The following is a 23198-nucleotide window of genomic DNA, read 5'->3' as shown; positions in this document are numbered from 1 at the left end:
TAACAGACTGTTTGATGGAAAGAGTAGTTTCACCCTTGGTAGATGAGGGTGAAGGACATCGTTGTTCAACAAGGCTTGGCTAAGGCGTTGAAGGGAAAGGATACGAAGACAGAGAAGATGAAGGATACCGATTGTGGTAGATTGTATTGTCTGGTTGGGGACACAATGACTAGCGTTCATAAGATCTCGATGGCTAGTTGGAAGCAAAGTGGTGACGTGTGCACGCATAGGGTCTCTAGCACAGTTAGTGTAGAGATGAGTTTCCAGATTGCAGACGATGGTGAGTAGGTGATGGTACCCGCCATGCGGATGATGGATCGAGACCCCTCTTTATGGTTGATTGGGTGAGTCAGCGGTTGGCAGCTACACATGTACATTGGCCGTGTTGATTGAGTGAGGTGGAGTCAGAATTTGGATGATTCGAGGGTATGTAGCTGGCACTTCAGAAGGCCAATGGTGGTTTGCGGCGACAACAGATCGACGACGACATCAACGGAAAATCTTCAGTTGGCTGGGAAACAAGCGAAGGTGGAGATTGTTGGTAAAGTTACCTTGTTTCTTACCACCTCTAGTTACCTAATATAATTAGGTTTTCTAATTGTGGTCGGAAGGCAGAACATGAAAGTATGTTTTTTTAGATTTTGTAAAACGTATGATATGAAAAGCTAGAGGGAGGGTTTTTCTCTTGGGGATGGGAGGTTCTTTGTCTGGTGGCTGCAAAAGGAGGCAAGAGAGAGAAAGAAGTTAAGAGAGAGAGATAGAGAAGAAGAAGAGAGTTTCTTCTCGGGGTTTTCTTCTCAGGTTTTCTCTTGGGATTTTTCTCGGGGTTCTCCTGTTCACAGTCTTGGTTGAGAAGACAAGGAAAGGGTTTTGGTTCACGGGTTAATCTCGTTGTAATAGTTATAATTTTGTTTTCTCATAGTGAAGATCGTGTTCTCACCCGTGGATGTAGACATTTTGGCCGAATCACATAAAATCCAGGTGTTCATCTTGTGGCTTGTGTTTATCTTTTTACTTTTCCGTTTATTTGTATATGATCGGATTGGGATGGGATTTGCCCAGCAGATTTTCTCAACAAAAATCTTAGGGTCATGGTTTTTTTTTTTTTTTTTTTTTTTTTTGTATTTTATCTATTTTTCCTCTGGCCAATCAAATTGATTTGGGAAATCATGTTAGATGGGTAGGGTTAACGTTGCGTGTTTAGACGCGGGACTGGGTTAGGGTTGACCCTCTTCGACTCAAGGCTCGGTTTGGTTCGGGTTAGGGCTGGGGTAATGCTACCTCGGGTTGCACTGGGGTTGGCCTCAAACCGATCTAATACGGCTTGAGTTGCACCCCTACTATTGGGGCACCCTTACGACTAGTTTTTTGTTGCATTACTTAAAATATAGAAGCATGCGCATGCGAAAAAAGTGTTCAAATTTTGTTCAACAGTAAAGATTATCTGCCCATTCGTCACGACTATTTGATCGAAGGCAAATGAACACAATCCTACATATAAGAAACTTACATGGTCTCCAAACATTGTGTAGTTGATATACCCTATTGTTCATAAAGCAAAATGTAGAATTTTGAAAATGAAAGATGTAAATTGTCTTAATAATATCTGCTTTACCTCCCTACTAGTTTTTTACCTATTCAAAGAGTACTGATGTTTGTGTGGAATATTTCCTGATGTTAATGAACAAGACATCTCTTTGTTGACACTATCTTCCCTCTGTTTGTGTGTGTGAAACTCTCAAGATGTAGAAAATATTGATAAGAAACATTTACATGTCTCTATCACATAACTTGAAAGCATGAATCACATGAACTGTACAAATCAAACTTCTTTATTCTTCCTTAAAAAAGCACACTAAATTCAAAACCCATCTGGAAAATGAGGGGTTGCGATTAAGTTTAGGTTAGCTTTTCTTGCCAGAGTTATGCCAAAGTTCTCACTCATGTCCAAATCCCCTGCTTTCATCCCATGAGGGAGTTTCCAATCAAAGAAATAGAGAAGGTTGGCAAGGGCTAACTCAGTAGAAGCTAGTCCAAAATAAATACCAGGACAAGCCCTCCTTTCTGCCCCAAATGGGATAAATTCAAAGTTCTGCCCCTTGAAATCAATAGAATTACGAGAAAACCTCTCTGGCTCAAACTCTTCAGGGTTCTCCCAATGTCTTGGATCTCTTGCTATTGCCCATGAATTAACAAGAACCCTAGTCTTCTTGGGTATCTCATATCCATTGATTTCACATCTCTCATTTGATTCTCTAGGAACTAGCAATGGAAGAGGAGGGCACAGCCTCATAATCTCCTTGATAACTAGTTTTAAGTAGCTCAACTAATCAATTTCACTCTCTGCTATCTTGTCCTTTCCTTTGAAAACCTGTCTTATCTCTGCTTGTGCTTTCTCGATCACTCTAGGGTTTCTCATTAGCTCTACCATTGCCCATTCAATGATAGTTGATGAGGTCTCAGTCCCTGCTGCGAACATGTCCTGTAAAGAGAATAAATACATTGATTTCACACAACCAACCGATGCTTTATTGGCTGTATCAGTGATTAAAATCCTAATACAAAGAAAGACGGATTTCTCACCACCGAAAAATCCTCTCCTCAAATAGTGAAACCAAAGTTAGTTTACACTAGCCCAAAATCAACAACCAAAGTAGAAGAAGAACAATGCCAAAAAAGATGTGCTTCAATATATGATAGAAAGAACAACACTACAAGATCAAGAACAATAAAAAAGAAGAAAGCTTCAAGAGGAAAGCTTGCACACAAGAGAGCTTCAATGAAGCTTCAATGGAGGTCTAGGTAGTGGAGAATCTCTACCAAAGTGAAGTTAATGAGAATTAGGCTTGGTCAAGGAAAGTAAAGAGAAAATAGCTAAGGTAAGTGGTAGTGGATATGGGAAAGTGGTGTCATTAATCTTTAGAGAAGTGGTGGGTTTGGAGTTCCAAGTAAGGGTTTGAATTTGAAATAGGTAGGTAGTGGGAAAAGATGGAGCAAACATGTGTGGCTCACACATGTGCAAGCTAGGCCAACAAAAGACCAAAACGCCCATGGACACAAAATACATATTTCTCCTCACTACATCACTAAAATAAAAATAAAAATAAAGCTACCCAAAAAATACACTTTAAAATTTAACAGGAATTAACTAAAGTTTTTTGAGAACGTGATGGTTTTAGTTTTTATCTCTAGTCTTATCCTTTTCAATTTGTTTTGTGATTGAGTTTCGAGTTCAATTTTTATTTCTACTTCTCATGACAACAACAACAAAAAGTTCTAAGGTTGTTATTGGGTTTCAAGTTCAGTTTTTATTTCTAATTTCACTTGCCCTATCTGTTAGGAAACATACATACCAAGATGACTGCTTTTATGTTGTCGGCTACACTACAACAAAACTGTACTTTCCCTACCGACCCGTTATTATTCAGTAGGGAAAAGTTCAGTCTTTCCCTACGGATTTAAATTCTGTAGGGAATATAATAGTATCCCTACGGCTATTTATTTAGCGGTAGGTGTAGAACTTTTAACTACGGAATTTGTAGTATTCCGTAGGGAAATCTCGATATATACGCCTACGGTTTGTTTCCCTACTGAAATTAGTACTTTACCGTAGGCAGAATTGGTCTTTTACCGACGGATAATCCAAGCATACCGTAGGGATTAATTTTATTTATATCCCTACTGATTTTCTCACTTGAGGCGCGCTCGGGAAGGCGGAAAACACAAATTCCGAACTCATTTTCCAGTAACGCCCCTGTTTATTTTTAAAAATGGCAAAATTACCCCCAAGAGGGTAAACACGCCCTAGCCTTGAAGTTATCGATTTTTTATCTTCCCTCTCTCCCGTCACAACCGGCCGTAACCCTAACCCACAAGTAGCCTCTTCTGGTTTTGGCAAGGAAACCCTAATCCTAACCCATAAGTAGCTTCTTCTGGCTTGGTTTTGTGGGAGAAGAAGGGAGAAGGAGAAGAGGAAGAAAAAGAGAGTTTGAAGTGTAAAATCAGCCATCCATTTCCACCCATCCTCTCTCCCTCATCTGTTTTCTTAGGGTTTATAAATAGACCCTCTTGATCACCACCCCCATCTTAGCCATCCATTTCCACCTCCATTCCTTCCATCCAAAAGAAGAAAGGTGTTCTCTAATTTTCTTACGGTTTAGAGAAGAGCAAAACAGCAGAGGCACTTTTAGGGTTTGAAAGAAGAAGAAAAGAGGAAGGGATCTAATTTCCCTCTCATTAAAAAGGCGAAATTTGATGTGCGAAATCATCTAGAAGAGAAGAAGGATTCGAGGGTTTCTGAAAGGTAACTTTCTTATTTCTATGCCTGACATTGCTGATTCGAATGAAAACTTGCTGATTTTTTTTTTTAAGTAGTGGAAAACTTGCTTTATAGAATAAAAACTCACTTAAAACCCCCACAAGACACACTTATGTTAGAAAACATGGCACTCGTAATGGGTTACTCTTGACTGTGTTGAGGTTCAGCTTGATTATTTTGAGATTTTGAATATATTCAAGAACTGATGGTTGACTTGAAACTCTGATATTTTGATTTCTGTATTCAACCTGGGACAATGAAAGGCTTGTATAGATTTTTTTCCTGTGCTCGATTCAGTTAAACTCTAGAAAAATTGTAGCGGTGGGTCCCGGTGCTCGTGATAGAAGTGGAAATCTTATTCTTGTTGCTTTCAAAGAAGGAGACTCTGTTCTTTTGCCTGAATATTGAGGGACTGAAGCAAAGTTGGGCGAGTAAGTTCCTTTTTGTCTTCTTCTTCTTCATAAGGTCTTGAACAAATATTTGGTGTTGGACTTGGAGGATTATTCATAAAGCTTGCAATCTTTGACTAGTAGATTCCTCTCTATCTAATATTATTCATTTGCTAGTTACATCAATTGAATGGTTACTGCTACCTGTAGACAAGGCTTGCAATTTTCTAACTGATATAGGTTTTTTCTTATCAAAACTTTTTTCTATTGCTCCTTGTGTTTGAAAACATTTGTTTCTCGACAAGTTGTCTCACAATCATCATAATTTTGATTTGCTCCGTGATGGCCGACTCTTTCGGTTTACTTCTTATGGCACTCATATATAGCAACCGTAGGCACATCCGTTGGCACTTCTAGGTTTCAAAAAGAGTGAAGAAATACCGTGATTCCTATATGAATCAGTTTCACCACATTGAGATCCTTTGTAAATACTCTCCATCCAAATTGCAAGCCAATCCAAATCCCAACAGTGAGGAACAGTCCCAGAACCACACTCAACTGCAAAATAGAACATACTTAGTATTTTCAGAAAATATAAGGACAAAAAATTTCTGATCAATTGCGAATAATTAACACAGAAAATAATTACCTAAATAATAAAACAGAGAGACAGAGATTGTGTAGAACTATTTCTGTTTGAAAAGCACTATACCTGCAGAACTCGTGATACGGTAGCCATTGCCTTTTCATAATCTTTTCTAGCGAAAGTACTAGCAAGTATTGCCTACAAAGAACCTAAATGTGTTAAACTTGGATAGGAATGTTCCAATTTTATGCTAGCTAAATTGGGTTACTCCATAACAAGTTTTGACTTTGAAAGTTCGGGATCTCCTAAAATAACTGATTGAGAAACATCTCCTAAATTCCCTGACACAGAAAGATTCCAAGAATTCCTTGTAATCCTGTATCCATCTACGGATTGGCAGTTCTGTAATCCTCAATGTTGTCTCGTCAACTTCCTCAATGATCCCAGTGATGGTGTAAGATTCCTTTGTTGTCGATTTCTCAATTGTTCCCTGATTTGTGTCAAAACATTCTACTGTTTAACATTACTGAAGAAATTAGTCGAGGATAAGGGAGGGTGACCTTGAATCCTTTGTACCATGGATACATGGGCTGCACTGGCTCGCCATTTAACAACCTTTTCAAATTTGCAACAATATCTCATGGGTTGTAATTCGGAATGTAGGAGCTCCAACCAGTTCCAGATTGTAAAGGAGGGTATGTGGAAGACTTTAACGCTTTTTCAGGTCCCAAGGGTTTGAATTATCCTAAGGGGGTGCGAATTTATCATTTCCCAAGAAAAAAATGGAAATATAAATCAATAAAAAACCCCAATCTTTTTTCTCTTTTTCACTAACTTCATTGATAGCCCCATTCAAAGAAGGCTACTGATATTCGCACTGCCATGTTTTTATAATTGCATTAACTTATCTTGTCTTTTATTATTGGGTTTTGTTAATGAGAGGGCACTCTTTTAGGTGCTTTGGAAAAGAAATTTTGCAATCATTTTTCACGTTGTTTGACACTTTTACAAATGTTTTTTTGAATTTTCTATCAAAAAGATGTGTAAAATTTCTTTTCCAAAGCACCGTAGGGCAGTCTTAACAAAACCCTTTATTATTTTAACAGTTGTCAAACTTAATTACAGTTCCCAAAGAATCTTTTTTTTAATAGGTAAGCTGGGTTTCCAACCTCTAAACTCATGGTTGAGATACAAATCCTCAACCACTAGGCTACAAGTTTACCCCCTTGTTCCCATGTGGGTTCAATAGATTGTCCATCTTCATTCAAATAGTCGAGAAGCATATCATCATCTTTGGGGAACAAAAATCTTGAACAAAAATCTTAGAATAAATAGTCAAAGTTATTTATGTCTCAATTTATGATCATAGTTATTTAATTCATGAACAGATTTCAGGACCATTAGAAGGTATAGGAAATGGACAAGAGCTGGTTGAATAAACAAAGGTATAACACGAATCATAGGCCTAGTAAAATTTCCAAATCTCGTTCAATTTTAATCGGTATAATTTTAATAGTTAATGTAAGAGTTACTGGATTGTGTAGGAATTCAGCCGAATACGTACAGGGGCTAAAAGATTTTCTCGAATACGCTTTCAAGAATAAGTGTTTTGATGGAAAGATCTTGTGCCCATGTGAGAAATGTGCATGCACGTGCTGGGTGAATGCTAAAGAGGCGAAGGTGCATTTGATAAGCGATGGAATGATGAAGAATTATACTTGTTGGGTTTATCATGGAGAACAGTCATCACATTATACCTCTATTAACCCGAATAGCATGGGTGTGGAAGAGGAAGTGAATGATGACATGCATGAGATGCTGAACGATATGCAGGAAGCTGTGCAAGGGATTGATCCAACAAATGAAGATGGAGGGGAGGGGGGTGCTGATGAAGCAGCTCATTCATTTTACAATTTGTTAAGGGATGCTGAACAAGAGTTGTACCCTGGTTGTAAGATGTTTACGAAATTATCTTTTATAGTTGAGTTGTTTCACATAAAATGCCTATGTGGATGGACTAATAAATCATTCAACATGCTACTTGAGCTGTTAAAGCGTGCTTTTCCTGAGGGTGTATTGTTGCCGAAGAACATGTATGAAACGAAGAAAATCATTCGGGAGTTAGGACTCCATTACGACATGATTGATGCATGTCCGAATGACTGTATGTTATATTGGAGGGAGACTACCAATCTTAGCTCATGTTCCAAATGTGGTACCTCAAGATGGAAAACGACTGAGAACAACACAGTTAATGAGGGAACAAACTCATGCAAGAAAGATAAAAAAATTCCTGCAAAAGTTCTTCGCCATTTCCCTTTGAAAGGTAGGCTTCAAATGCTATTCATGTCATCAAAAACATCCTCTTACATGAGATGGCATCACGAGGGAAGGAAGGATGACAGTGTATTACGACATCCTGCCGATTCCCCTGCATGGCAAGATTTTGACGTTCAACACGAAGGTTTTAGTTTGGAGCCTCGCAATGTTCGTCTTGGCTTAGCAAGCGATGGGTTTAATCCATTCCGGAGCATGAACATTACACATAGCACATGGCCCGTCATTCTTATTCCATACAATTTGCCGCCATGGATGTGTATGAAGCAACCTTATATGATGATGTCTTTGCTCATCCCTGGCCCACATTCACCTGGTAATGCAATTGATGTGTACTTGCAACCATTGATTGAGGAGCTTAAGGAACTTTGGGTGGATGGAGTAGATACTTATGACCACTCACGAAAGGAAACCTTTAGAATGCGTGCAGCACTTTTATGGACTATTAGTGATTTTCCCGCATATGCTATGTTGTCAGGCTGGAGCACTAAAGGGGAAAAGGCTTGTCCTTGTTGCAATGTTGACACGCGTTCTCAGTGGTTAGCTCATGGGAAGAAGTTTTGCTACATGGGCCACCGACGATTTCTTCCGGAAGATCATAAATTTCGATCTAACAGAATTCAGTTCAATGGTAAACAAGAATGGGAATCTCCCCCTAGAAGACTGTATGGGTCTGATGTGTTGAAGCAGCTACAGGGCTTAACATTCACATTAGGGAAGGGTCAGAAGAGGAAGAGACAAGAGAAATCACCGAGGAAGAAAAAATTACCAAAGAAGAAAGGTTCGCTAGGGAATGAAAATTCACCGAAGAAGAAAAAATTACCTAAGTTTAAAAATTTACTTGGGACAAAGAAATGGGTGAAGAAAAATTCACCGTGGAAGAAAAAAAGTATCTTCTTTGAGTTACCATATTGGAAAACTCTTCTTTTGCCTCACAATCTCGATGTAATGCATATTGAGAGGAATGTCGGTGACAAAGTGGTTGGTACATTATTGAATATTACAGGAAAAACAAAGGATACCGAAGAAGCTCGCCTCGACCTAGAAAAGATGCATCTAAGGCCAAGAGATAGCTTCGTGATGACTAGGAAACAAAAGAAAGTTTTCTGCCAAGTGTTAAAGCGAGTGAAGGTTCCAGATGGGTATGCTGCAAATATTTCAAGATGTGTGAATCTTGAGTCATTGAAGATTTCAGGATTAAAGAGCCACGATTTTCATGTCTTGATGCAACAATTACTCCTGTTAGCTATACGGACAACGTTACCCAAGAAAGTCAGTTCGGTCCTTATTGATTTATGTAATTTCTTTAGGGATTTATGTTCTAAAGTTGGCACGGGAGAACAGTTTGAGAGGCTAACGTCTCAGATTGCCGTGACGCTTTGTTGTCTCGAGACTATATTTCCACCTGGCTTTTTTGATATTATGGTGCACCTGCCCATACATTTAGCATACGAAGCGAAAATAGCTGGCCCCATACACTATCGTTGGATGTACCCCATTGAGAGGTAAATACTTAACATTCAAATTAGTTATTGTTGTAATTGTACTGTTCAATCTACTAATGCAGACATAAGAATATAATGTGTCTTCACAGGTACCTCTTCACATTAAAGTCATATGTGCGCAATAGAAGTCGTCCCGAGGGATCTATTGCGGAAGGGTACCTAGCTAACGAATGCCTCACCTTTTGCTCAAGGTATTTGCAGAGTGTTGAGACACGTTTTAACCGACCATTGAGGAATGACGATAATAGGGCACATGCTCTCGAAGAAGAAGTGTGGGGTGTGTTTAAACACACGAGTCGTTTGTTTGGTGGTCCTGTCATTGATGATCTCGATGAAGCCACATTGATACTAGCACATAGATATGTGTTAAACAACTGCAATGAAATCGATGAATACCGTCTGTGAGTTATTTTTTTAGCTTAAGAAACTAATTTATGTTGCAATACATATTATATCACCTTTGAAGCTTAAACGCCCTTGCAATTCATTTGTAGTGCACATCTTGATGCCATTCGGGATCAACATCCTCGTGATCAACATTGGGACATAGAACGCATTCACAATGCAGAATTCCCAGAATGGCTTAAAGGCTACGTGAGTAAATAATATAACACTCCCATTGCAGTCAAATGCTTTGTGCACCTCATTAATTCTTATCAACTTGAAATCTTATGTTAAATAGGTTCGGAAGTTACGCGATGAGGGAAATGATCCAGTGTCAGAAAATCTTCGGTGGGTGGCACGTGGGCCATCACAAAGGGTAAAGAAGTACAGTGGCTGTCTCATAAATGGTTTTCGTTTTCATACAAAGGCGCTCGAGAGGAAAAGGAAGACGCAAAATAGCGGCGTAGTCGTGGTTGCGAAAACCCCAAGCTATGCAAGTAGAAAAGATAAAAACCCCATTCATGAAGACAAGAGTTACTACGGTGTTTTGACCGAGATTATTGAATTGGACTATTATGGAAGCAGGAAGGCGCTGCTATTCAAATGCGAATGGGCTGACTATCATGCTGATAGAGGGATCAAGAAGGATCCCTTAGGATTCACACTTGTGAACCTAAACCATTGTCGCAAAGATGATCCTTTCGTGTTAGCGTCTCAAGTAGAGCAAGTCTTCTATGTAGAAGATCCCACAGATAAACATTGGCATGTGGTTAGGAAGACGACGCCTAGAGACTTCTTTGATACACCAGAGGAAGACTATAGAGATGATTTTGAGCCTGTAGATGAGAGCGATGCGCCTTGTACTGATAATCTTATAGATATTTGGGAAACGTCGGAGTGAAGAATGGGACATACACTATCACTATGATTATATCTTTTTTCGTAATGAAGATACTTCATTTTTGCATTTATATGCTTCTAATTTTCTTTGTATCTTTTTTTTGTAATGAAGATACCTCATTTTTGCATTCATAAAGCTTTAATGCTAATAAAGTTAGGCCAAATCACATGTGTATATTGTAGGCTTGTAGCAGTTTTCTTGCTTCCATGGGGAAAAGGTATATGTGCTCTCATCAGTGCTATATTATTCTTTTATTTTATTCCAGTCAATTCCATGTTTGCTGAATTGGGTCTTAGTCTTACCATGAAAGAAGAAATAAGCATTTGGGAATTTGGGATGTATATTTAATTTAAATTCCTTCGCATCCTTGTGTTTTTTTGCTATGCATTTAACATTAACTTAATATGACAGACCCTGAAAAGAGCAAGGGGATTAAATATGTCGCAAACTCCTGTAAGGATACTGATATTTGCACACCTCTCTTTATTTTAAACTTCTACGATTAGCTGTTCCAAACTTCCAATACGCAAGAACCTTCATCTAGTAGTCATAGACTCGTAGAGAACAAGTCTGAAGCAAAGAGAAGGGTGCCAACACCAAAACAATAGGAAGAAGATATGGTTATCTTTGAATTATCTACCGCAGTAGATTTTGATTTTCAACAACTGTTTTTTCAGTTCTTAATAAAATCTTTTTGGCCTTAAGGTTGACAAGACCCTTAAATTAATAAGTAAAAGGAGCCCTTCTTTGCAAATCCGAGGGCAACTGGTCTAGGCACAAGTCCTGGCTTGAAGTCTTATCAGAGACTTTGGCCAACGTTGCGCCAGATTGCAGTCTACTTTCATAATAGCTTACAAAAAGAAATACCACAAAAAAGGACACAGAAAAGAAGAGAGGGAAGAAATTTTCAACTGCATGTGTTGAACAGGAGTGCCGAACATAAAATAAAACCCTCTGGGAAACGCTAAGAAGTATACAAAGTTGAAATACTTGCATGCTATTTAAAAAGGGTGTCTTTTGGAAGGAAAATGTCAAAGTAGAGGCCAGTAATTAATTATTACGGAGCCAATTCTAAGACACTGTTTTACTCTCTCTCGCTCTCTTTATACACTTGTATACATATATACCATTTTATTTACATGCCTAAGTAGAGGTTAAATGAATATATGCATTGCTATGGATGGTATAGTTGGCAGCTTTTGGAGATGGAGATACAAAAAAGCTAGATGGCTTTTAGGTTGGATTGAAAGCGTAGGGCTTTTGGGGGGCTTTTGGAGGACCTCTTCCATCTCCTTCAGTGAGACCCTCAATGACAGAAGATATCATCATTGCTAAAAACCAGATTATTCACTGGCATGGCCCACCATGATATCATCATTGTAATGAAGATACTTCATTTTTGCATTTATATGCTTCTAATTTTCTTTGTATCTTTTTTTTGTAATGAAGATACCTCATTTTTGCATTCATAAAGCTTTAATGCTAATAAAGTTAGGCCAAATCACATGTGTATATTGTAGGCTTGTAGCAGTTTTCTTGCTTCCATGGGGAAAAGGTATATGTGCTCTCATCAGTGCTATATTATTCTTTTATTTTATTCTAGTCAATTCCATGTTTGCTGAATTGGGTCTTAGTCTTACCATGAAAGAAGAAATAAGCATTTGGGAATTTGGGATGTATATTTAATTTAAATTCCTTCGCATCCTTGTGTTTTTTTGCTATGCATTTAACATTAACTTAATATGACAGACCGTGAAAAGAGCAAGGGGATTAAATATGTCGCAAGCTCGAGAAGAGGGGGTCACCCAACCTCTTTCACCCCACGCAATGGACGTACATCAACATGCATCCCAAGCCCAAGAGGAGGGGACCTCATCAAACAAAAAGAAAAAGAATCCTAGGGGACGTACAAAATTGGATCACCTATATAAGATGGAAGGTCGCTTACCTGTCAACCTAAACAAATTCAAACAAGTGGTTGGTAAAAATGCATGCAAATGTGGTAAGTTTCTGGGTGTAATTGCTAAGATTGGTTCTATACTACCAATCAATGTGTTTTCGTGGAAGAATATGCCCGAATCAAATAGGGAGGATGCTTGGAGTACACTGCTGGTATATATTAGGAAAAAGAGCTTATTATCTTTGTGTGGTTAATATATTATTTTATCATATGTTTTAACTACAATGTAACTACTTTTAATTTAAACATATATATGCAGGAGAAGTTTGATGTACCTATAGATGGAAAAGACTGGGTGATGATCCAGTTAAATGAGAAATGGAAGTACTTCAAATACACACTAAGGAAAAAGTACTTCGATAAAAGCAGTGAGGAAGTTATTTTTCCACCTAAACTCGATGGTATTGTCGAGTCTCAATATATCGCTTTGTGGAACTATTGGAAAACAGATGACTTTCAGGTATTTATTTACTTCTCAATTAGTAAACTATTCTTGGAAGGGTGATCTTCTCAACAAATTATTTTATGAACTCAATATTGCAGACAAAAAGCACCGCAAATATTGCAAATCGCAATTCCTCTTGGATACCACACACCGCAGGTTCCAAGGCATTCACTATTATAATCGAGGAAGAGGTAACTTTTTTATTTGATGTAAAATTTGTTGAATTTGTTTTATCTTAATTAATAAATATTCTTTGCTCTTTTATGATGTTGATAGGAGGAGACGACAAAAACCACATTACCACGAGATGAATTATGGATCAAGACACGTACAAGCAAAGATGGGAAACTCGTGACTGATTCGTCTGAAGATGTTGTAGTATGTTTATAATGTGCTCCCCAATTTCTTAATTAGTTTATTGATATCATAAATTTGTACACTAAAAATATTTGCATATTGGCATTATTTTTACACTTAAAAGTTGGTTAACTTTATTTCTTCCCTTTTTGATAATATGCTCTTCACATATTATTTGGATTGTTAATGTAGAAAAAGATACGTGAGCTTCAAGGAACACAACCTATGGATATCTCTCAGGGTAGCACGGCTTGCAATGGCGACATCCTCTCCCAAGCTATGGGTCCAGATACACATGGTCGTGTGCGATGTTTAGGGAAAGGGCCAACCCCATCAACTCTATGGGGCAAAAAATCCCATCGTGAAACGACTAAGTCCAAAAACGAGGTAATATTACAAAATAAAGTAGCCAATTTGGAAGAGGAGCTGAGGCAAGTGAAAGAGATACTCATTCAAAATGTAAGAACATAACCTTAGTCTCTCTCTCTCTCTGTCTCTTTGTCTCTCTCTCTCTCTCTCTCTCTCTCTGTACTAGATTCTTGATTTTTCTTAATTGCTACTTTTATATGGGATCTCGGGGTTCAGAACTTGTGATCAATGTGATTTATTTACAAATTCAATGAATTTTACCTATACATGTACGATTTATCACCAATTTTTTTGTTTATGAATACATCCATGTATGATTCATTTTTATTAATTAATGGCAGGCCATTATCGGACGCAACGTTGATTTGCCGAATCAAGTGCACTCTTCGGTTGCAAGTCGTGTTGATCAACCCGATGCTCATGTTGCCCAATCTTATATAGTTCCTCCTGTTGCTCCTCATACAAATCCACTGGCTCTTCCCACTAGTCTTCCTCCTATTGCTCCTACTAATACTCCTATTGATGTTCCTACCATTCCTTTTTCTAAAGCTCCTCGTACCGCTCCAGTTGTTGGTCAGGTCACTCGTGCTTCACCTCGGGCTAAGGCTCGTAATAACAAGGTATTTACATTTTTTTAGTGAGTACATGATAGTTTCTAAGGTTGGATGACTGATGTTCATATCTATTTGACCACCAAATTTGCAACTTAATTGTTTTCAGACTCATGAATGCATTCCATGTAAGTTGAAGAATAGTGAAGGCAAATTTGTGGCAAAAGGGTTCTTTAAAAATGAAGATCCCACCTTAATTATAGGAGGAAAAAAATTGGGAGAGGGATGGTGTGTAGTAACTATTAATGGAGGCATATCTCGAGAAGCGAAGTTGCCAAGACCAACTGGAAAGATGCAAGTCATCGCGGATGCCTTAGGAAGTAACGTTGCTTGGCCTCGTGCATATGTAAGTGTACAATTAATTTATATATATTTATATGTTTATATGTTTTGTCTTTAGGTTAAATACTAGAGTTAACAACTTATAGCTTGTAGTTACAATGTTATTTGATTGTCCTTGATTTTTGTCATTCTCTGTAGTTGATATATGGATTCACTAGCTAGCATCCTCTACAAGGCAATGAAGAAGACTTCCCATGAAAACAGCCTATTGAGATCATTTTAGTGGGCTAGCTAATTGAAAATTCCATTTAGAGTTGGAACTATTTTCTGCTAAATCTTGTAATATGTGCTCTAGCAACACTAAAAGTGTCCCTACAGCAAGATAGGACAATTCCAAAATGCTAATTGACAATTCAGCATCTATAGAGCACAGATATATAGAAACATCAACTGTAGTGGATCATACTGTGGACATTGGTGTCCTGCAAACTACTAATTGCTAGTTTTTTTTTTTGAATCATTAATTTTTATATATATATTAATTTATATGTTTTATGTTTGTAGGTTAAATTGTTGAATGGAAAATGAAGATGGAGTTCGAGGAGAGGATGACGTTGATGTTATTTTGTAGTTGATGAATTTCAAACAATGTTTAATTTTGTCAAGTCTAGCTAGTTGAGGGAGCAATTTGAAGACATTTGCTATTTTGTAGTTTTGTATTTTGAACAATGTGGAAGATAATTTCAACGACATTGAAAATTGTGGTTTTAAAGATCATCAATTAAAGCAGTGAACTTTTTATAATTGTGTATAATGTTGTGGATGATTATATGCAATTTTGATGTAATCTATTGTGTGTGGAATATAAAAGTACAGGTATAACAGATCACAGGTGGAATTATATTGGTGCACTTTAGAAAAAAGAATATCCCTACAGTTTTTATGACATTCTGTATGGATAAGCACATTTTCCCTACGGATTGTTGTGAAACTCCGTAGGGACAAGTCTATCCCTATCGAATTTAAAATAATAACAGTAGGGAAAAGCTTATTTCCAAAAGAGATTATTTGAAACTTCTGTAGGGAAAGTTGGCTTATCCCTACGGATTTCATATTAAATACAGTAGGCAAATGTAGATTTCCCTATGGAATAAATTGGCATATCCCTACGGAGTTTGTTTGGAATTCTGTAGGGATATATATTTTTTCCCTACGGGAAAATTGGATTAACCTTACTAAAAATTTGATTTTCCCTACCGAAAAATGGAATTTCCCTACAGAAAAAGTGTATTATCCCTACGGACAAATATGTAGGGAAAATAGGGCATTTCCCTACTGTGGTCATTAATGCCCGTAGGGACAAATCTACGTTAGTCCCTACGGAGTAATCCATAGGCAACAGTTCTATAGCCCTACGGATTATGACATCCGTAGGCAAAAGTCTTTCCCTACCCCTGATAAGGCTACAGAAGCTGCGCACCAAGAATTCCGTAGGTAAAAGCCTTTCCCTACAGATTTGGGTAGTTGTCCCTACGGATTTTGCCGTAGGGAAATCCCTGTTTTGTTGTAGTGTATGAGAGGAAACTTCAGGTGAGGAGATTACAATTGTAGAGACCTGGCTAAGCTTAAGGTGCAAAAGAGGTCCATGATTCTTGGCTAAGTCCCTAAGGGCATGATGTGGTTGTGAGCCTAGCAAGTGGTGCATGCTACCTATGATGGGTAGCTTCGATGGCCATGGAGGCAATTTTGGAATTGGGTTTTTAGTTTTGAATCTCTTTCTCACTTTCATCAACATGAACATTAAGAGAAGGAATGTGAGGAGCAGAAGAAAGGATGGTAAGTGGACTTCCATGGGTGAGAGGAGAGAAGTTGCAGTGCATTTTGATGTCTTTGTTATTGGACTCGTAGTTATTTTGATGCCAAGAGTTTATCTTTTTATGTTTACTGATAGATGTTGGGGTTCAAAGAGCATATCCCCACTGCTGCATCCTGCTAGTACTTTACTACAAATATACATTCTTAGTATATTTTATTAAGGGAAGTGATATCAGCACAACCATGTTTTAATAATTGAACAGACCCAGCTTGTCTTTTTCTGTTTTAATTTTCTTCTGAGAGGTTTTCTGGAACTTTATTAACCTTTTGCCTACTCTTTAAATACTAGAAGATAAGATGCGTAAGTGAAAATATCAAAACATGGTTGTGCTGGTATGATTTCCCTTTATTAAAGGTAGTTTTAATTAGCGTTTTAGAACTCAGATTCTGGATGAGAACTCGGAACTAATCGAAGGGAGCCGACTTTGGCGAGTCTTTGATTGACCCAGTCAATTTTTATTAACTTGGGCGAGGAGTTATGATTGAATTGGTAGGAAAAAAAACTCAAAACTCGGGCGAACTCGGCCAAGATAAGAGGGAGTCGACTCGGACAAGTTGATGAATTACGTGGGGAGTTTTTAAACATTGGTTTTAATATAACACATTGATATTCAAAATATTAGACTGTTCTATGTTGTGTTTATGATAGTATAAAAAAATTCAGTAGTATTCCCATATGATACAAACATTCATTCATGGTTGGACATCATTTTTTTTTTCTTGCCCAAATTAGCAAGGAATCTATTAAAGAGAAAAGCTAGAATACAAAAAAAAGGGATCAATGTAGAAGAGCCAAAAAACAGAGAAACAACACGATTAAAGAAGAGGCAATGGGGAAAGAGAAATGACCAAGGAGAGAGATCATAAAAAAATGATATTTAGGTACTTTGTTTATATCTTCAGCGATGAGTGGGCGGATTTTCTTATGAATTCAAAGAAGACCTTGAGGCTCCACCAGTGTTGATTTTTTTAATGGATCCATTAGTGTTGATTATTAGCCAATTGCGAGGAAGAGGTTTCCAATTTACTTGGATGATCTTTGGGTTTGTCAAGTGATTTGTGAAACTTAGTTCAAATTCACTGAAAATTGTAGACAATTTCATCTTTCTCATACTACATATTCCAAAGGATTCAATATATTGAAAATTAAGTAACCATTCGAATTTTTTTAGAAGAAAAATCTTGAGGATAACTTGTGCTTCCGGACTTTGAGATTTTTTTATATTGGAGTCTAAGAGTGTTTCTTTTTTGGCAAGAAAGCCATTCGAAATTTACACCCATCTGTATATGAAAAAAAGAAAGAAAAAGATGAGCCTCAAATTTGTTTTGCGCCCATTTTATATTGAAAGAACATAGCCTCAAAGAATACTTTGGGGGGCTTCCATATAAAGATGGCCATAAAACCATAAAAGTCAGGATGTTTGTTTCAAAATCTTTCATAGGTTTATGAAAAAGATTACCATTAGAGGCCGAAGCTAGAGCCATTCTTTGTTTTATGAAGCATTGGTAAGGCCCACTAAGCATTCATACATCATCGCTTGGGCTTAAAGTAAAGCAAGTGGCCCATGAAAACTCTTGGCATTATTATGGAAATCAAATACCTTTTTGTGCCAAATTTGCTCCTAAAAGTTCCGACAAAGGCCGGAACGAATGAGCAAGCAGACAAGATGGCAGTAGGCAGCAAAGTCACTTTGTTACTGAATTACCATTAAGAATCACATATTTGTTGGTACATCACATTCATGCATTAAATTACAAAATAACAACTTCAAACTGTCCTCACCTGACTCTCTAGGCAAAAGAATCTTGAGAAGAATCATGAATGAAAATTGATAATGAATTTGATTACAATAAAATTTCCTCAATAAGAAATGAATTAGAATTTATCAGTTTAATATGTATTGTCAAAAATTTGTGATAGATGTTCACAGAGGATAATAACTGATTCATGTTACTGAAGATGTTGAAGTTGTCGCTTGGAACATGAGCCATGGAATTGGGGAACGAAAGCCAATAGATCATGATAGAACGCTGCTTAATGGAAAGGTGTTCCTCGATGGGCAAGTACTCATGGGCTGGATTTAGATACTGATCCTCATGGGAATGAGTCACTATGGACTAAAGTTGCAATGGGCATGAGTCAGCCTCGATGGGTGAGTAACCTTGGGCCAGGCCAATTTCATATACCGATTCTTGTGGAAACTAGATTTATTCATTCATGCATGCACCACTAGAGTTAACCAGAAAAAGTGGGGTTGCCACGAGCAACTCCACAATCTACAAAACTAGTGAATCAAAGTAGGGAAAGCTTGGGTTTTCATCCTGGCAACTCCATTTCACGACTCACTTTTGAAGGAGGAAACAACCCACTTTTTTTAGCACATTTAGGGGCCGTTTGGATTCGCAGATTTTAGAATCTAGGATTTCCTCAAAATCGTAGATGGGAGACGAGAGAAGAAGGAAACCAGCCGTTGTTTTCTGATTTCTCACTTAAAATCCAATATTCTAAAGAAAAACGAAATGGACTGTCTCCTTCTTCTCTTGTCACCCATCCAGGATTTTGAGGAAATCCAAGATTCTAAAATCCACGTATCCAAATGGCCCCTTAGTGTAGCAACACCAGGTTTCTAGTTACTTAATATTATAGACAGATTTTAAATAGCATAGAAGCTTAAAAGAGAGTGATTTACATTTCGGAAGACACTTCCAAAATACGATTTCGTTTCAAAAATAAAGACGAAAGTGAAATGAAATTGACCAACCATTTGGTCATGTTGATCCAGGGAGTGTGGAGTAACAACACCAAGATAGAGATCAACACAAGCAGCAACTAAAATAATCTCGTGGTGGTTTGCAATCTATGCCACGGTTTGGAGAAAAACTCCAATATAACACGTGAAAGGAGCCAATCTCCTTCACCCACACAAAAGAGCCAATACTCTTTTCACAAGTGATGTCCCAAAAATAAACTTTATTCAATCTATATCTTTCTTTCCTCATACCATTACATTATATAGAGAGCCAAAACCTAAGAATAACAACCCTAAATGCTTGCCTAACCATTATTCTCAATCTTCTAACTAAAGCAACATAAATAAAAAGTAGAAACATAACTAAAATATTCCTAAAATAGTAATCCCGTAATACACCTATATCATATTCGTAAAATGCCCATAGACAAATCACGTCTAAATCGCGTAATCTTGGGCTCTTTAAATAGGTTATCAAAAAACCTTTCTTAAAACACCAAAATCAGGCCAAAAGAACAAGAATTGATGCCCAAAAAAATACTACAAATAAAATGACGAAAATAAAAAATAAAAATAAAAGTCTTGTTCAATGCCACGCGTTCTACATCAAATTTTCGTTGTTTTTTTTTGGCGTTTTGCGGGGATTTGAGCTTGCTTCCTTATCTTCTTAGGCATGTCTCCTAACATAAAGTTTTGTCTATTTTTACAAAACTGATGTCCGTTTTGCTAAGAAGCCCTCTTACATTTATATAGTTTAAAATACCTAGGGGCCATGCCCATAGCAACCCAAGACTTCTCATTTATTTGATTTCTATTGGGGCATGTTCTGCAGCCATTATAAAAATGGTTTCCACCTATTTTGTAGGTGCATGAATGAGAAAATCCTGAAAATCTTGTTCGGGCTGTACGGCCTAGTAGAGTTGAGCTTCTGCAGATTCTCATCAGTTCGTTTCTACCAGAACCTTACAGTGAGATTGAGAAGCTACGCCGAACACGCCCTAAATTTTTTGGAGTTTCTCATTCCAAACTCACTTTTCTGGAATACATTATCCAACATTTCATCATGGATGATTAAAATATTGTTTGAAAAACACTTCTAAAATGGATTTTCATTCTAAGAATAAAGAAGAAATTGAAATGACCTAAGATTTAGCCATTTTCATAGTGCTTTTGGTGTTTGGTGGGGAATCGGGCTCTGGTGATGAGAGTGAAAATGACCCAACGATTTGGCCATTTTCCTTGCTTTCTTGTGCATGTGCCATTTTTGAGGAATCCATTTTTCTACAAATGCTAGCTGTCCTCTATTGTTTTATTCGTGAGAGAGAGAGAGAGAGAGAGAGAGAGAGACTTTCAATTATTCATTATTCAAATATGGGCTCTTGTTGGGGTGATGCAGCAGTTATATAATACAATATCTAATCTCTTTTTATACCGCACGCAGGGCACACCTCTAGAGTACAGTTATTTCAAGCCTAATATCATATATCAAAACACACCCATACCTCCTTCCCTCATCCAATCCATGGAAATCCACTTTCCCTCCTTTCCTCTTCTCCTCACTTTCCTTCTCTTCTTGTTCATGGTGATGAAGGTTGGAAAAAAGTTTAAGACCCAAAACCCAACCCCAAAATTGCCTCCAGGGCCATGGAACCTACCCATCATAGGTAGTTTGCACCACTTGCTAGGCTCACTACCACATCACTCTCTTAGAGACTTAGCCAACAAACATGGACCCCTAATGCACCTCAAATTTGGTCAAATCTCCACTGTAGTAATCTCCTCCCCCGAACTTGCTAAAGAGATCATGAAGACCCATGATCTCAACTTCTCCACAAGACCTAATCTCCTCGTTGCACAGATCATATCGTACGGATGTAAGGACATAGTCTTTTGTCCCTACGGCGCTTACTGGAGACAACTCCGAAAGATTTGCATTTTGGAACTATTAAGTTCCAAGCGGGTTCAATCGTATCACAAAGCGAGGGAAGAAGAGGTATCAAATCTCATCCGATCCATAATGTCGGCAAATGAACCGACAATTAACCTAACCAAGATGCTTATGTCATTAACCAACAACATAACATCAAGGGCCACCTTTAGCAGTTACAAGTGTGGGGATCAAGAAAGATTCATATCCGCAGTCAAGGAAGTATTGGAATTCGCAGTGGGATTCAATGTTGCCGATTTGTTTCCGTCGCTAAAATTTTTAAGTGTGATTAGCGGAACAAAGTTTAGATTACAGAGGATTTTTCGGAAGATTGATGGGATCTTGGAGGACATCATCAAACAACACAGAGAGGAGAAGAAGCTGATGAAGAGTGATGAGGAGGTACATGAAGAGGAGGATTTGGTTGATGTTCTTCTAAGACTTCAAGAGCATGGAGACTTTGAATTTCCTCTCACAACCAACAATATAAAAGCAGTCATCCTGGTATGTATTTTTTTGTAATTGACTAGGCAATGTGTTGTTTCAAATGATTGAAGCTTGGAAGTTTTTGTTGCTATTGTTGTCTTGTATTATTGCTTTTGCTTCTTATATTGAAATGTTAGAGGAAATAGTAAATAAAGGAAAACATGGAAATTAAAAATAAATATAAAAATACATTTAGGGCATAAAAACCTATGAATTGCAAAAATACATTTAAAGAGACAAAGATGCATGCAAAAATATAAGAAATAAAAAGAAAAAGTAGAGATAAAAAATAAACTAGAGAAGCCAATAAAAATTTGAAAAAAAAAAGAAAAAAAAAGAAAAGAGAAAAAAAAAGCGAAGTGATATATTCTCCCCCTTTTCTTCCCGGGCCACCTTCCTCTAGTGTACTACGACTACTCTTTTTTTACTACAAGATGGTGAATATAGTATTTCCCAAAGATTAATGTCAACACACTCTAAAAAAGTTCAGTATATAATGGTTTTAATCATTCTATAAAGATTTATTCGGTTCTTTGAAATAAGTGTATCTATTCCCTTTACAGGACATGTTCGGGGCGGGGACTGAGACTTCATCAACTGTCATGGTATGGGCTATGGCACAGCTAGTGAGAAACCCAAGAAAAATGGAGAAAGCACAAGAAGAGGTGAGAAAGGTTCTCAAAGGAAAGGAGAAGATACTAGAGAGTGACATTGGTGAATTAAGCTACTTAAAACTTGTTATCAAGGAGACTATGAGGTTGTGCCCTCCTCTTCCATTGCTAGTTCCTAGAGAATCAATGGATAAGTGTGAGATCAATGGATATGAGATACCCAAGAAGACAAGGGTTCTTGTCAATTCATGGGCACTATCAAGAGATCCAAGATATTGGGAGAACCCTGAAGAGTTTGAGCCGGAGAGGTTTTCTCGTAATTCTATCGATTTCAAGGGGCATGACTTTGAATTTATCCCATTTGGGGCAGGAAGGAGGGGTTGCCCTGGTATGTTGTTTGGACTCGCTACCATTGAGTTAGCCCTTGCCAACCTACTCTATTTTTTTGATTGGAAACTCCCACATGGAATGAAAGCAGAGAATTTGGACATGAGGGAAGCCTTTAGCTTAACTCTGGCAAGAAAAACTAGCCTAAGCTTAGTTGCAATACTTCATTGCCCCATTGTCCATTGAGTTTAGCATGCTTATTAAGGAGGAATAAAGGTGTTTAGTGTGTAAATCTCATTTACTTATGAGTAGTTTATGTGAATTGAAAGCATGCAATGAAAATGAATGATTGTAACAAAATTGAAATTCATGATAAGGACATGAAAATGATTCTTAAGTTTATCTTCTATATATTGAGCACACACATACACACATACACACATACACATGTTGGATAGAATGGAAGATACAGTCGATATATAGAAGTACGTCTTGTTCATTAACATCCTGGAAACATTCATGTGTTTATGTGAAGAAGCAAACTATACTCCAATTTGAAGAAGCTAAAATACCAGCAAATTACATTTTATTTTGACAATTTACATCTTCCATGTTCAAAATCTTATGATTGCTTGAGGAACAATCAGGTAAATCAACTATACAATATGTGGGTGTGAAAAGAACAATTACTCCAAAAGCTTAAGCTGTTATAATTAATCATTTACACTTCAACACTCTCTTCACATGAGGACGTCCCTCTTATTTTGGGTTCCCGTAC

At 37.5% G+C, this 23198-nt stretch overlaps 2 protein-coding genes and 2 pseudogenes across 3 annotated transcripts; 3 read left to right on the top strand and 1 right to left on the bottom strand.

Annotated features, from left to right (window-relative positions):
• Positions 1-1861: 1861 nt before the first annotated feature.
• On the bottom strand, positions 1862-6551 carry LOC143869928 (desmethyl-deoxy-podophyllotoxin synthase-like; annotated as a pseudogene).
• LOC143855903 (uncharacterized) lies at positions 3460-15242 on the top strand. Of its 2 annotated transcripts, XM_077365957.1 has the most exons (9): positions 3460-4749; positions 12170-12532; positions 12640-12840; positions 12924-13016; positions 13102-13203; positions 13375-13641; positions 13893-14171; positions 14272-14508; positions 15009-15242. In XM_077365957.1, exons 2-9 carry the CDS (start codon positions 12197-12199, stop codon positions 15030-15032), a joined length of 1539 nt encoding a protein of 512 aa, XP_077222072.1. In that variant the 5' UTR covers positions 3460-4749; positions 12170-12196; the 3' UTR covers positions 15033-15242. The 2 variants fall into 2 exon arrangements, with proteins under 2 accessions (XP_077222072.1, XP_077222077.1); XM_077365962.1 differs by lacking the exon at positions 3460-4749 and having other exon boundaries at positions 8901-12532.
• On the top strand, positions 6710-10420 carry LOC143869927 (uncharacterized). Its single transcript, XM_077376474.1, has 5 exons — positions 6710-6738; positions 6838-9135; positions 9225-9536; positions 9630-9729; positions 9818-10420. Exons 1-5 carry the CDS (start codon positions 6710-6712, stop codon positions 10418-10420), a joined length of 3342 nt encoding a protein of 1113 aa, XP_077232589.1.
• A 5349-nt stretch (positions 15243-20591) lies between the features above and the next one.
• LOC143869926 (desmethyl-deoxy-podophyllotoxin synthase pseudogene) lies at positions 20592-22666 on the top strand (annotated as a pseudogene).
• The last annotated feature ends 532 nt before the right edge of the window (positions 22667-23198 follow it).

The sequence above is a fragment of the Tasmannia lanceolata genome, unplaced genomic scaffold (genome assembly GCF_043159265.1).
Source record: "Tasmannia lanceolata isolate RefF3 unplaced genomic scaffold, GAP_Taslan_0.1 ptg000003l, whole genome shotgun sequence".
Taxonomy (NCBI): domain Eukaryota; kingdom Viridiplantae; phylum Streptophyta; class Magnoliopsida; order Canellales; family Winteraceae; genus Tasmannia; species Tasmannia lanceolata.
This window is presented reverse-complemented; position numbering and strand designations above follow the sequence as displayed.

Bases quoted from the DNA above. Each gene is read 5' to 3' on its own strand.
- LOC143869927 (XM_077376474.1), top strand. From the start codon at position 6,710: ATGGACAAGAGCTGGTTGAATAAACAAAG. The intron at 6,739-6,837 runs GTATAACACGAA...TGGATTGTGTAG, and splicing joins AGCTGGTTGAATAAACAAAG to GAATTCAGCCGAATACGTAC. The intron at 9,136-9,224 runs GTAAATACTTAA...GTGTCTTCACAG, and splicing joins TGGATGTACCCCATTGAGAG to GTACCTCTTCACATTAAAGT.
- LOC143855903 (XM_077365957.1), top strand. From the start codon at position 12,197: ATGTCGCAAGCTCGAGAAGAGGGGGTCACCCAACCTCTTTCACCCCAC. The intron at 12,841-12,923 runs GTATTTATTTAC...TCAATATTGCAG, and splicing joins GGAAAACAGATGACTTTCAG to ACAAAAAGCACCGCAAATAT. The intron at 14,509-15,008 runs GTAAGTGTACAA...TTATGTTTGTAG, and splicing joins TTGCTTGGCCTCGTGCATAT to GTTAAATTGTTGAATGGAAA.